Raw genomic sequence first — 14,387 nt, 5'->3', positions numbered from 1 at the left:
TTCACAGTTGTGAAATGAGCCTTAAAATAAACAAACAAATAACTAGTACAGCTCTGCTGTTAAGTTCCAGTATCACATTCACTGTTCCTCCCCTGTTTCTTCTTTGCTGTGGGAAGACAATAATTTATATCAGCTGTTTTTCTTGGGATGTTGTGTTTTTCCCAATACAACTTGTAAATCAAAAAGGGTAGAACTGGGGCTCTGCTGCCCTTGTCCTCTGGGACCCTTTTCTGCCCTACTAAATGCTTGTGGCATTCAGCAGGGTAACAACTATCCTCCCCTCAGCGACCAGGGTGCAGATATGAGTAAGGCTAGGTGAGAAAGAATAAATCTTCCATAATCTTACAGCTCAGACCAAGGTCTGTCTGAGTAGTTCTTGCCCTGTGCAGAATGCAAAGGGACCTAGGAGTAACTTCATTTCCATGCAAAGTTGTTTCTTGTTCAGCAGAGACGAAAGTGCTGAGAATCGATCTGTGTAGATGTTTGTATCTGTTCACGGTGCTTTAAAACAAGAGAGCCTTCTGACTACCCCCACTGCCTACTGATAAAATGGTTGATCAGTTTTGCAATAATTATTTTTAGGCAGTGCATCTTACTCCTTCTTTCTTCACATTTGTCCCTCAGTGTGAATCATCAGCTTTTAGATGCCTTGTACTCTTCTAACTTGGTTCCTGACAGCTGCTGCTTTGAGAAAAGTCAAGGAGGGCAAACACAGCTTCGTTTTTAACACAGTGTTTGATTATTCTGTTTTTAAATAAATGCATTTTTTGCAGTATCTAATAAAAAAGACTGAACAAAGTCAATGAGTTGCAAGATTTAAAAGTTCAGGTGCGGTGGGAGAGGGCTTCTTGTAGGGAGTTTGTGATTTCATTAGTATTGGGAAGAAGTGCAAGTGGGATTTTTTCTTTACAATTAATAGTATGTATAGAGAAAACAAAAATTACTGCAAAAGCTTAACGCAGGTGTTTTGATAAGGCTGTGTATTCTGCTCATGGATTTATCACGGGCAGACAGATGTGCAGGGCACAGAGGGATACACACCTTTTAGAGTGCCAGAACTTCTTTTTTTTTCCTCATCCAGATTTTGCATTTTCATTTTTCATTTTCACTTTATTTCCAGATAAATCCGGTGTTTTAATTGTGAAGATCTTAGAAATATTTGAGGAGTGCACAATACAAGTTGCCATCTGCCAGCAGCTGGAACAGTCTCCTGCTACGCTTTCACCCGAGGATGCTGTCATCAGTGCAGAGGAGCCAATACTCAAAGTCCTCTTCACAAAAGAGACAGCAGCTCACCTGAAGGGCAGACCCCAGGATGTCATCCACATCTATCCCCCGTGGTGAGTAAGAAGAGGGGCCACACTTGCTGTAGCAGTGCAGAATGAAGTGGGGTCAGTAGAGTGCTGGCTGCATGGTTGTAGGAAAACCTTGGGGGGTAACGGGAGAGCAGGGCATTCTTGTGGTCATCTGTCTCTGGCAGATTGAGAGGCTTTGACAGATACCTTCAAGACAGCTCAGATAACAACTAAATGTGTATCATGATGCCTCTAGTGTTGCTCAGGGCTTCAGTTGTGTTTTCACTTAATATTTTCATGTTTAGAGCACTAGAAAAGCCTGAGCAATATCTTATCAATGATAAGGCCAATAAAGTGCATTCTTTCTGGTAGCAAAGTAGTTCAGGAATGCTCATCTGTTGTTGTGAGCATGGGTATAATATTTCAGTGGAAAAGTCTCTATTAACTGTATAACATTCAGTCTTCAGTTCCCTGAGCTCCTCTTCAGTGCAACCCTTTCTGGAATTCTTCAAAATGTTTGGTCTACGCTTGTGATTATTTTCTGAATTGGATTATTTACCTGAATTTTAAGGGGTAGCAAAAAATGATGAAATTTCTAGTAAAGCAGCTGATTGGTAGTAGCTGTAGGTTGGAAGGACTACTCATAAAAATTTAGCAGAACTTTGAAGTGGGAATATTACTTCTGTCTTTACTACCGTCCACCCAAATTATAAAAGAGGAAATACTTTTCTTATGAATTTCAGCAATCATTACCTGAGTTTTAGCCTCCAGCTGCTTCTCATGTTCGACCATATCCTTTTGCAAAATACTTTTTCCTGTTTTGCAAAGGTCTGTATCTGGTTTTTATCTTCATTGATAGCTGCAAATCTTTTCTGAGTTCCCCAATTTGTAATCTTTTGCTTCTGAAATGTTTAACTCTTCTTGGAAGGAATTAAAAAACTATGGGAAGATATTTTATTTGTTTTTTATTATGGCTACAGATGCAGCTATTGATAGTTTACATGTAAACAGATCGCTAGCAAAAGGAAAATGAAATTCAATATTAAGTATTGATTCTTTTTTTGTTCTCATTTATCTTTTCCTTCACAAGCTTTTCTTTATGCTTTACATTTGGATTTGTTTGCCTGTTTTCTTCTTGTTTCTCTCTCCTACAAACTTAGTTCTGTTTTCTCTTCAGGTTTCCTCTGTTGTTTTTAAACCATGAGGTTTTGAATTTATGCAGCTGTATCCTTCTGTGTAGACCTTAACCTACATGAAGATTTTTGTCTTCAAACTCGAAAAAACTGTTTTAATTAGGGTGTGATTCAACTTTTCTCTTTTTTTCCTCCTTTTTTCTTTTCCTGAGTTGTTACTGTAGAATGCTTAGCATGTGTAAGTCTCAGACTGCTCCAGCTTGTTTCATGTCTGCTCTGGGAAGATGTAAATCTGCACTGATACGATCCTTTCCAGACTACAGACATCTGCAACTGTACTAGTGTAGTCTTCTAATTTGTTTAAGTTTTAAGACGTTCTGGACACAAAACTCATTCCTGTATGTATGTAAACAGATTTCTTAAGAAAGCTTCATAGCTAGCTAGCTGTCTGTCTTCCCAGAAATTCTGCCTTTCATTTGCTTTAAAAAAAAAATTTTATATATATATATATATTTAGTAGGATGTGCTTTTCATGTAGGCAAAAGGTTATTTCATGAAACCGTAATGTTTGGAGAGAGGATGCATCTGCATCGCCACAGTTGCTTTCTTTACCTAGATGTCTCTCAAGGCACTTCATAAATACATCAATTAATTGTAGGAAAACTGCATTATGCCTCATCTCTAGTCCTATTTTCTATCTTTTTGAAATTATTTTAATGTCAGTTGTCTCTTTGTTTACTCAACCAGCTTCAAAAGAAATTGGGCTGGATGCTGTTAAACTACTGGAGGCAGGGAGGGGAGAGAATGAGGGATGTTTTTGGTTTAGATTATAATTTGGCACTTTTAGTTTACATTAATTGGAAATTGGACTTGTATACTTAGTGGAAGTTTCCTCTATCACAGTTCCAAGCTTCTATTCTCTTAAACTCTTACTTGAGAGCGCTGAAGCTGAAATGTAGTTCTTGTTACTCTGCATTGAATTTGTACTTCTGTTGTTAAAAACAAATGCTGTTTCTGTTGAAACGCTTGTCTGTCAATTCAAATGTGTGACTAGTGAAAAAACAAATTAACTAAATCTAATCCTGACATGGTGAAACAAGCCTATTTATGTATCTTATTAACATCTTATGTATCTTATTAATATCAGTCAGAAGCAAAAGGGTCCAAAATAAAAGTATATGCAAAGGGAGGCAATCCTTGAATTACCTGTGTGGTTCTGGGATACATAATGCACTGTACATTGTTGTCCTGTATTTTGAGATGATTGTATGGCAAGACAGAATGAGATGAGATGGGGTGTTTTGTAAGGGTCTTGCTTCTGGTGCTGTAGCGTCCTGAGGGCAAAATTTCCCGTTACCTTTGAAATAAAACCCCATAATTACACTGTGACTTTGCTTTTTGCTCTCTGACCAGGCAAACAAGTAAGTAAGACGTAGATACACAGGCTGCTGGCTCCTGAATGTGATTATTCATGTCAAAAATTGAACATATAATTTTGGAGACTTTGTAAAATTAGACTTTGATTTTGTAGCTGTACTTGTATGTGCTGTGAACAGAGTGCATAACTTGGTATGTGAAACATCTCCAGCAGTAGACTTGCATTAAGTACTTTAGGAAGCACTGTTTAGAGAAGTGCTGATATGCTTGCTGGTATTTGTTTGCATAGTGAATCCCATGAAACTTCAGTACTGCAGTATAAGCAATTTAATTTCAAAAATAAAATATTGACACGGGGCTGGTTGTAAGAATCTTACCACTGGACATTAGACATTGCTCTTGAGAGTGGTCCCACTGGATTTCAGAGGAGCTTTGTGTCAGGGCAAGAATTTCCAGGACTGAACCCAGCTTTCTTTGTAACTAGATATTTCTTCAGGTCCAGTGTCTTAAGGTACATGTTTACAGTCTTGAAAGCAAGGGATTTGATGTGAGAATTGTCAATTGCTATAGGGAAAGGAACCCCCATAAACAGATTAAAGCTTTCAAACCAGCGTGTGTGGTGGAGGACAGAGCTCAGCTGCCTGGCCACTGAGACATCTGACAGGAGCCTGCTCTGATCTTGTGGCTATATGGAAGTATTATTGCAGTGTTGTATCTAAATAAGGCCTATTAGCTTGGACACATCACATGAAAACAATTGTGTGTTTTGGGCTGGAGCTGGTTTCTGTCTGGCCAGCCGGGAACAAAACAGGCAAAAGAACTCAGCCCTGCCTGCCCCTGCCTGTGTAGGCTTGCCTTTGGTTTTCTTTGCAGTACCTGAGCAACTTCTTGGATTAAGATTTTAAATGAACACCTCATAATTTTTTACAAACTGAATCTGAATCATTAAGTGTTTTTAACACCTGGAAAAGAAAAAAGTTTATTACTGAGTTTAATTAAATTGATTACTAAGTCTTTATTAACTTTGCAGAAATACGTATCCAACAAAAAGTAAAGATTGCCTGCAAAGACATGAGAGAGTGGAAACAAAGGCTTCCACTGGTGGTGATTTTATGGCTTCAACTTACCTGGATTATTTCTGTTTGTTTCATTGTAAAAAATACAGAAGTAATTTACCATGCCTAACAGAAAGTAATAAGAGTTGGCATTTTTGGAGATTCCAGGATTCATTTGACTGCTGACACTGCAAGGCTTGGGGATAGACAGTTTGCCTTAGATACTCCTGTCTTCAGCTCATAGATATCTGCCTACTAGTTAATATTCAAGATAAATTGACCTGAAAAAAATGGTGCTGATTATAATTCTTTCCCTTGCCAGTAAGTTTAATAACTTTGAAATGTTTTTCATGTATTTCTGAAGTTAAACTACTAGAAGTATGTGATTATTAATAGAGTTCTTGGCAATAGCAGTCTAAACCACAGATCACGTTTGATTTGGACAGGCTCAGAGATCGATCCATACCTATTGAATGTGAATGTCTGGTATGAAGCCTCTCATTTGGGATGTCCATGTGGTGCTAATTACTGAGGACAGGGGCAGCATGAAGGGGACATAATCACTCTGTTGTGTTCTTACACTGCCTGAAAACACTGCAGAAAATAAGATCCTTGGCTGGGTAGCCGTTATTCCCCATGCAGCTTCTCTGAGACAGTTTATTTTAGGAACTTGGTATGGCAAGTACATAAAACACTTAAATCTGTGACATCAACAAGCAACTTCAAAGTTGTTCTTTAGTTTCTCTTAACCTGTGAAACCACGGGGAGTCATAATTACTCAACTTTGAGTGTTCCAGTGCCTGGAGAAAGTGTTTAATGTGGACTTCTCATTTCTGTTTGCATAATGCTAAATTTAGTCTCTCCTCCGTGAAGGAGTTTTAAAAGACTTTGAATTATTTACTGCCAAGAAGAACAACTCATGCAAAACATTGCTGCAGATCTGCTGATGTACAGGGATGAAATCTTGTATCTTAAGTCCTTTAATGTAGGCCAATGGTAGAAGAAACTGTAGAAATGTGCAGGCAAGCTCTGAAGAAATTTATGTTCAAGAAGCAATCTGGTTTTGTGGATTCGGGTAGTATTCTTCTTTAGAATTATCTTGGCTACGCTGTAGGCTGTTTTGTTGACTCAACAACAGCATTTGTGATAAATGGTTGTGTTAGTGTGATTTTTGCATTGTCTTACCTAACACACTGTCTTACATCATCTGGGTGAGAAACAACAGGAGCGGCACAGGGAGCTAACACGAAATAGGTGTTTTGAGCTAGCAGGGCTCGTGTTAAAGAGCGTTTGGCTTCTATTTGATGAAGATAGCACTTTTTTCACTGTTGCTCTCACCAAGCAAGGGAATCATTTAAGAACATTTACAGAGTGGCTCCCTAGCACAAGAGTGATCATGTGAAAGCAGGATCTAGGCTTCACATATTAATGAAATGCAGAAATGATCTCCTGCTACTCTGTAAAGAAAGCATCTATATCCCTCTAAATTTTCTCAAATTAAGGAAAGGCATGTATAGAACATCTTTTACATACATTCACTTTCTCTGGTTACTCCTCAGAGAGGCAGCTTCTTTGAATGCTTGGTAGATCAGTTTTGTCCAGCTGATCAGTGTTCACCATCTTCCTCTGATGAAATCTGGGCACTTTATATATACACATATAAATATTCAAATGGATGGAAAAGGGGAAGAGGAGGGAGATCCCCAGTCAGATCCCTCTCATTGGAAAAATGTTGGCTCTGCCTTAACATCTTCAAAGAAAGAATGTAACAATAGCAGAGTGGGAGAACCCTGATAAGAGGGATGAGGCTCACTCAGAAGATAAAATTCTACAAAACTTCAGAGCTGAAAAGCCAGTGTGGGCACTATTTCTAAAGTACATATGGGAATGGCCTTGGAGCCAAAGATCAGATCATATCATCTGCTTGGAATTGCTTCTCAGAGATCATGCAGTTGTAAAAATTGAAGCTCCTTTCAGAAGCAGCTCAAGCAGCAGCAGGTTTTTTGCAAGAATTTATTTTCTGTTTTGTTGAGATATACTTTTCTTAGTGCAATCACTTCAAAAGAGGTGATTTGTCTTTTGAGAACTGAAATACGCATACTTTCTATGAATTGAAAGTGGTCCCTAGCAAGTTTTTAATATAATTTCTTCAGTGCTTGTTTTGCTTTGTCTTTTCTTGACATAGTAGTCCTTAAGAATTTTCTCCTTTTTTCTTTTAAAAAAATAATTATTTTTCTTTTGTCCATCCTCTCATGCAAAGGGAGAAAATTTTATCTGTAGAGCTGCTCAGGCATATGCTATTTTATATCTCTAGAAGTGAAGAGATTAAGCAATTAATATTATATGAGTTTGTTTACTTTGCATGTAGAAAATCAAAACAACACAATTTATTAGTAACCTAATCAATGAATAGTAGTGTTCCTTCATAGGTGGATGACATAATTGGAAAAATGCAGAATTGCACAGCTTTGATTCCAAGAGGAGAGTAAGTCATTTATGTAATTTCTGTGATCAGCCACAACCACCTGAAGCAACAGATATCTGGTATTTCGGATGTGGGCTATGTCTAATAAACACAGTAACATGATCACACTTTTACAGTGAGACAGACATGCTTATTTTTGTAAGTGTGGCATGGGTAGACGGGTTATACAAATGCCATATAGAAAATAAGAGCACCCTGAAGAAACAAAGGTGAAAAACCTGCTCTCTATAAAAGGGGTTTCCATGGAGAAAAGAATGGCAACACAGGAAGACAGGAGCCTCAAGAGTTCTGTAGGAGATTAAAACTGGATTTTTAAACACGACTGCCTGTCTCGGGACTAATAGCTGATGGTATCTTGACATGCTGAAAAAGGGGAATTTCCACTGTAATGTACCAATGAGGTGCGGGGGTTTGTTGATACATTTGTTTGCTTTCGGCCAAATCAGAGGGGTCAGAAGCGAGCGGTGTGTTTGCAAAGCAGCAGCTCGGTTTTCAGATCAAGGTTGAAATGCGTTGTTGCCAGCACAGAAGCCTCCATCGGGGTAGAATACCTCTGGTCTCCCTGACCAGATGTGTGTCTGAACTGGGCACATCCAGTCAGTTGTTGTGCTCCTGCTCACACCCCTGCAGCCTGCACAGAGCTCACTTGAAAGCAGCACTGCATGTTGTTCTCAGGACATGATTCTGTGCTCTGGAGGGAGTCTCCACCTGGATGACTTTTTCCAATATGGGCTTGTAAGAATAAAGCCTCTTGTAGAGGCTTTTCTTGTAGAAAAGAGGCAGGGGATGTGAAGAGCCTGGTTTATGCTTGGGGTGTGTTTTTCTATGTTTTTCCTAAATAATAGATACCATCCAACTTAGATCCTACTGGCATAACTGTGGTGCCCAGTTAATGGTAAAAATCTGAAGCACCTCACTGTGGTGCTTCCATGTTGAAGAATTAGCCTACATTTGAGTCCAAAGCTTTTAGCAACAGAGCAGGACAATTGTTTCTAAACTTCCATTCTTTACAGTCATCGATGTTGTTTATGTCTGAAAAACTACTGGAAAATATATTCAGTGAGAATGAAAATGTCTTTTCCTAATATTCACAAAATAATCTTATCCTGAAAAATCTAATAATGTTTTGTTTTGTTTTTTAATGAAAGGTCTGTACTTGAAACTTTCCAGCTTTTATAAGTGAGGAAATTCCAAGCATTTTGTAGTGACAGATACTGTTAGTGGGTAGTTGTCCACTGACGTCAAAAACAGAGGATGGTGAACAGCTTTGTTCAAGTCAACGAAAAATGTACTGCCTTGGATAAACTCTGTGTTAGCAACGGAGCTATCAATGATATACGAGCAGCTTCACATGAGTTCCCATGTGTATTCAATCCAATGCTAAATTCCAGATCTTGTTTAATGAGCAACTGATGGAGCCAAGACCTGGCACTGCAGTCTGCTTTATCCAGTCATGAAGGAAAAACAGGCTAAATAAGTTCAGATGAACAAGTTCAGAATTACTGCCGGGTTATTAAAAAGTTGTGATTTGTATTCCTCTGCTAATGTTTATGACTAACAGATTTGGGACGTGTAAAACAATACTTAATTTGTAAAAAGACTATGTGCCAAAATTCCTTCGGTAGTTTAACCACTGAAGAGCAAGTTTTGACTTTGTGAATGGGTTTCTTTAAATGTTTAAGATTGTTGGTAATCAGCTAATATGTATATTTTTTTAATTTGCATGTTTAAAAATTACAGTTTCTGCTTGTTGGATTGCTGTTCAGCACTTTCACTTTGTGAAATAAAATGTATTTCCATAGCTTATTGTGGAGAGGCAATTTTCAGGACAAGTGCCATTCTCTTTATTTATCAGTTGTGATTTGGTACTGTAATGGTAGGTTGTGTATTTGGAATAAGATTCTTCCATGCAGCTCTGCATGCGGTTAGGTTGGGGTTTGAATATGCTGGATATTTTCTGGACATACGCTGGATTTTTGTGTTGAGAATGCTTGTGTCCTTGGGCAATTTTGTGTGGGCAAAGAGATGGATAAAGTGTGAGTTTCCCAAATTATCCTGTGTGGTCATTCCCTACAATATCAAGGTGTGCTTTGTCAGATTCCTTCTCCTGAATGTCATATTTAAGTGTAGGTAAGCAACAGTTAATTACTGTACTCCTAGCAGAAATAGTAATTAAAGCCCCAAGTATTTCAAAAGGGGAATGTTGCTTTCAGATATTTGAAAGATTTGGAATGTTGCTACCCAAAATAGTGTTTAAAACATCTCAGCTATCCTGGGGGACAGAAGCATGGGAGGGCAAGGGGGAGAGCAATCTCCCCCAGGCAGATTACTTCTCTTTCAGTAAAAGCTCATGGAAAAAATACCCAGGTTTTTAAGTATTTTTGGTGGAAGAATGTAGTTTGGTATATGAAACAGTTCAGCTGTGAAACATTCAGTGTAGCCTTTTGTGTGTTTGATGAAGCTTCTCTTCCTACCAGTCTTCTGAGCCAACATTCACTGTGCAGATTGCAATGTATTACTTCTCCCTGACTGGCAGGCTTCTTTGACAGCGTCCTGAATGTCTTCAAAAAGTACTCCTCCAGTTACTGCCCCAGTACAACCTTCTGGAGCACCAAGTTTCTCCAGTCAGAAGTATGGGAACAATATTTAGAGCATTAGAAGTCCTGTACAACCACTAATTTTACCTTTGGGGGATTTGTGTTTGGAAAGCCAAATCACTGATGTGGCTCCAAAAAAAAAAAAAAAAAATCATTACTTGGTAGTATGTGGGAAGGGGGGAGGTTGTTGTGTGTATGGGGGATTTTTGTTTGTTTTGGTGGATTTTTGCTCTTTCTTTAACCTCTTTGGACTTCTGAAACATGACCTGTTTTCTCTCTCCTTGGTGAAAGAGTTAAAAATAAAGAAGCCTAGTGAACATTTCTGTGGATTTTTTTTTTGTTTTGATGGTTATCTTCCCCTTTTCTAAGTCTTGGGTTTTTTTGTTTTTGTGAATAAGCAGCACATGTTTGCTGTTGAGCAGATCATGATGGTGGACTTTTGCATGGTCTTCCTGGGAGTCATTTTCCATACTCAGTCCAAGGTCCTTGGCTGTCATAAAAGCCAGGAACGCATGTCCACCTTGACACTGCTGCTGTTCACAGCACATCTGTTAGTGCAAACCCAAGTCTGTCAGCATCTCCAGCTAATCCCTTGAAATGTGAGCTGAGGATGTGAAGAGATATCCTGAGGTACTCTGAGGTATTGTTGGGACAGACATTGAGGATCATAACTACTCCCAAAAAAACCCTGGCAGAATATTTACAGTGCTGCATGCACACACTGAAAGCACTGAACTTGAGAATAATTAAGGTTCAGTATAAAACCATAAATTACATTGATTGTATTTGTGTTTTCATTTATCTTCCTGGCATGGCACAGCATGTCTGTCTTCCGTGTTTCCCAAAACCAAATTTCTCCTCCAAGTTGAGGTTCATTTTTTAAAAATGTGGTGGGCAATGCAACTATGTGAGATTTGTGCGTTGTATTTGTGCCTTAGCAAATACTGCTTGTCTTCTGGTTCACTGAGCTTGTCATAAATATTAATTTAATAGGGCTGGTACTGTTTTATGCATTGTGAACGTACAGATTGAGGAAGAGATAAATTTTATTGATATGGGCTGTCACTGGAACTTTATGGGGTTTGTAGGCTTAAAGGAGCTCAGATTTACAGTATATATGTATAATAATCATTCTTCAAATTATTTGAAGATATTTTATACAATATAGGATTGTTATTATATTCCAAAATATTTCTTACCTTCCATCTCTCACACAAAGCCAAATAAGTTACCCAGTATTTTCTTTGTCTTTTTGCAGCCTGCTGTAGTTTACAGTTTGAGAAGTTCTGCATGAGGTGACTGTCTAATTTTGTGGGAGGTATTTGACCCTAGGAGTTTGCTTTTGAATCTTGCTGTACAGCAGGGACCTGTTTTCTAGCTATGCTCAAAAGCAAACCCATTTAAAAACAAACTTCAACATACCACATGATCAGCTTCTAGAACAGTCCACCTGAGTCTTGAGAACTGCCTTTGGTTGCAGGTCACTTCAGATGCAACTGCAGTTTCTTGATTTTTGAGGATGCTTATTTAGGAAGGAATGGAATCCTATTAGGCTTACTGGTTACCCTGAAACTGTCCTAAACACAGCTAGAGGAGAAAACAAAGGGGAGAGGTTATTTCCACAACCCAAATATAAATTACACCTTTTTTGGAGGGGGGAGGGAGAAAGTTTTATGACTATTTTTCAGATTATACTACATATAAAAATATTCTTTTCCTGTGTGTTCCAGTTAATTGGTTGGGATTCTTTGATCATGAATCTTGTTCTTTGGCAAAGCGTTACATATTGAAGACTGCCTTCCTCGAAGAGGTCTGAAATTTGGAAACACATGTAATCTACTTATTAAAGTCTGAACACACATTTTCTAAATTAATATAGGTATTACTTGGGTTGCTGTGTTGTTTTTTTTTTTTTTTTTTTTTGAAGCTTTTCTTGGGAAGTACTTATACTACATTAACAGCTCCATCGATGTATTTTGACTGTCTAAGTAAAGCCATTTTCCATCCGGAACGTGCACTAAATGTCTTGATTGATATATTGGATTTGTTATTAGTTATTAGGTTTGGTGGAAAATACTTCCCTACTAGCTAGCAAGACAAATACAGCTTTTAACGTTTAACCTTATCAGATGTTAAAACTTATGTTAAAATGCATATGTTGACATTATAGGGATGTAGAAGCCGGGGTAGTGCATGTGTTTTGTTGCCTGTTTCACTGAAACTGGGCACGGACGGCAGTCCAGTGCGTGAGGGCTGGAGTCTGGAATGAGATGCCCTCAGGTCTGGGCATGGAGACATCGACATTTACCTCCCTTTAACTTCTGCTTTGACTTTCTCAGCTTCCTCAGCTGTTTTGGAAGTGACACGAGCGGTCACGCTGGCGATGCATTCACTAGCCTCTCGTACGCGTGGTGCAGAACGCGTTCCCTTTGTCGCGTTTCCCGTCCGTGCGAGCGCTCCGCCGCACCGCGCCCGTTCTTGGGGCCGTGCTGCGCCCCGCATCGATTCAGTCGCAGGCTTGGAAAATAAGTTATTCTCAGTTATCAGGGTGGCTACGCAGGGCGGTGGTAGGAAAGCACCTTCCTGAACAGCATCTCCGCGGCGATTCCCGGGGCGGTGGGAGGCTGCCCGAGCCCCCGGCCGCAGGTCCGTGCCCTTTCCCGGCGGCTGCGGAAGGTGGCAATGTTGTCAGCAGGAGCCCAGGAAAAGCTGATCTCACCGAGACAGCCGCGGCGCGTATTTGTCCGCAGCTTTCTCTGGCGTCAAAGCTCCACGTCCGTGAAATAAGAGCCTGCAGCAGGGGGATTCGTTCGGGTTTGTGCGCCGTCACTCCTGCACAACCTGCAGTAACTCGGTGCGCTCTCCGTGCTGGATGTGGGGATGCGCTTGAGGCACAAAGCGCTGCTCACACAGCTTTGTTGCCCGCAAGGCTTCTCCGTCCTGGCCGCCTGTGAACTTGCAGACCGACACCCATCCTCCACCCGGGAGAGCGAAACCGAGCTCTTTAAGTGAAGTTTCATTTCTGCAAAGCACTTGTAAATGTTTCTGAAACCCGGTGTCGTTTACTGCCCACTCCCCCGGGATGTTTACAAACTTTGCTTTGGATTGAGCTTACCAGGGGAGAGACGGAGAACTTCCCTGCGTGCCACAGTCATGTTAAGAGCTACATCCTGGCTCTGACAGGCTTTTAACCTGTTGAAAGCCTAGCGGACCTGTTCCAGGCTTTGGTGGGGATGTTCTTCTTTTCGTATTTCAACTAACTCAGTAAATATTTTTAACTTCTTCAAATGATTCTCTCGAAGATTTTTGTGTCTTGTGATTTTTAACATTTTTCCTGTCTAATGCTAATTCTTGACCCTTGAGGGAAAGTACAAGAAACTTCTTGGTTTATGTTAAAGACTTTTGTGTCTTGTGATTTTTAATATTTTTCCTGTCTAATGCTAATTCATGACCCTTGAGGGAAAGTACGAGAAAGTTCTTGGTTTATGTTCCTTTCCTCTTGACTTTGATGGTGCACTGGTGAATAGATCATTGATTTTAAATTATTATGGAACCTTTCAACATATTTAATTAGTGGGTTCACCTCTCATTCTGTGTTCATTACCAAGCCTTTCTGACAAGATGTAATAGATTTAAACGATTTAGGAGGTCAGATGGGGAAAAAAAAATAATTCTTGGTGTACTTTACAGTAAGCGGAGAACAAAGAGGATGACATTACTTTGTAATCCCCCACCTTCCTCCTTAACTTTATTTACAAGAAAGATGACAATTTTCATTGGACTTTGTGTCTAGTTACTTGTTTTTCACAAGATGGGAAGGTAGAGCTAAGGTAACTAGTGCTGAACAACTTCAGAGACTGTGAAGTTGTGTGTGAGTCTCCTTCCTGACTCATGCGTTGGATGTGCTACTCCCTGCGTTAAATAGACTCTGAAAGTCTCTAGAGTTGCTTTGGTCTCTGTTAAGCAAAGGTTGCTGGGTACCAAAATGTGTTGCTGTATGGATATTTTGCCTACCACCGCTCTTCACTTTGTTGTACAAATAGCGCAGCAGCCCAGGAGAACCATGGACAATGACTTCTTAGTTGTAAAAAAAAATGTAAAGGAAGACTTTCAGAAACTAGTTGGGATTTTGAGCAGTTAGTCTGGCAGAAACTGCTATATTCTGTCTTGCCAAATCAAATGACAAACCAGCAAAAGCTTTCTATTTTGCTGTGCTATGTGGGAGAATTTTCAGTTTCAAAATTGAAACTGGAAAAAAATAATCTCCAACTCCAAACAGAATTTAAGATATGGTGGGTTGTTTTCACTGTAATTTTTGTAGTTATTTTTTGTAGTTATTTCTTTTTGTAGTAATAGTATTATTGCTTTAAGAATAAAGTGAAATATTTCACCTTGGGACTTTAAACAGTGCTGAATAATGCAGTCTCACACTGTTGAAATAACAA

The 14,387-nt window shown here is 39.4% G+C and overlaps 1 protein-coding gene across 5 annotated transcripts in view; it reads left to right on the top strand.

The window, feature by feature from the left end:
* The window catches only part of SPIDR (scaffold protein involved in DNA repair), a 194,785-nt gene that overhangs the window by 73,078 nt on the left and 107,320 nt on the right, over nucleotides 1–14,387 (top strand). For all 5 annotated transcript variants that reach the window (XR_009208127.1, XM_040070770.2, XM_040070780.2 and 2 more), the window contains exon 8: nucleotides 1,121–1,340. Coding sequence is in view for 4 of the 5 variants with exons in the window: in XM_040070770.2 (XP_039926704.1) it covers nucleotides 1,121–1,340 (220 nt within the window). In the remaining variant the exon portion in view is untranslated. The remainder of the gene's footprint in view (nucleotides 1–1,120; nucleotides 1,341–14,387) is intronic.

Source organism: Hirundo rustica, chromosome 1, assembly GCF_015227805.2.
Source record: "Hirundo rustica isolate bHirRus1 chromosome 1, bHirRus1.pri.v3, whole genome shotgun sequence".
In the NCBI taxonomy this organism is placed as follows: Eukaryota; Metazoa; Chordata; class Aves; order Passeriformes; family Hirundinidae; genus Hirundo; species Hirundo rustica.
Note: the sequence above shows the minus strand (reverse complement) of the source record. Positions and strands in the feature narration are given on the sequence as shown.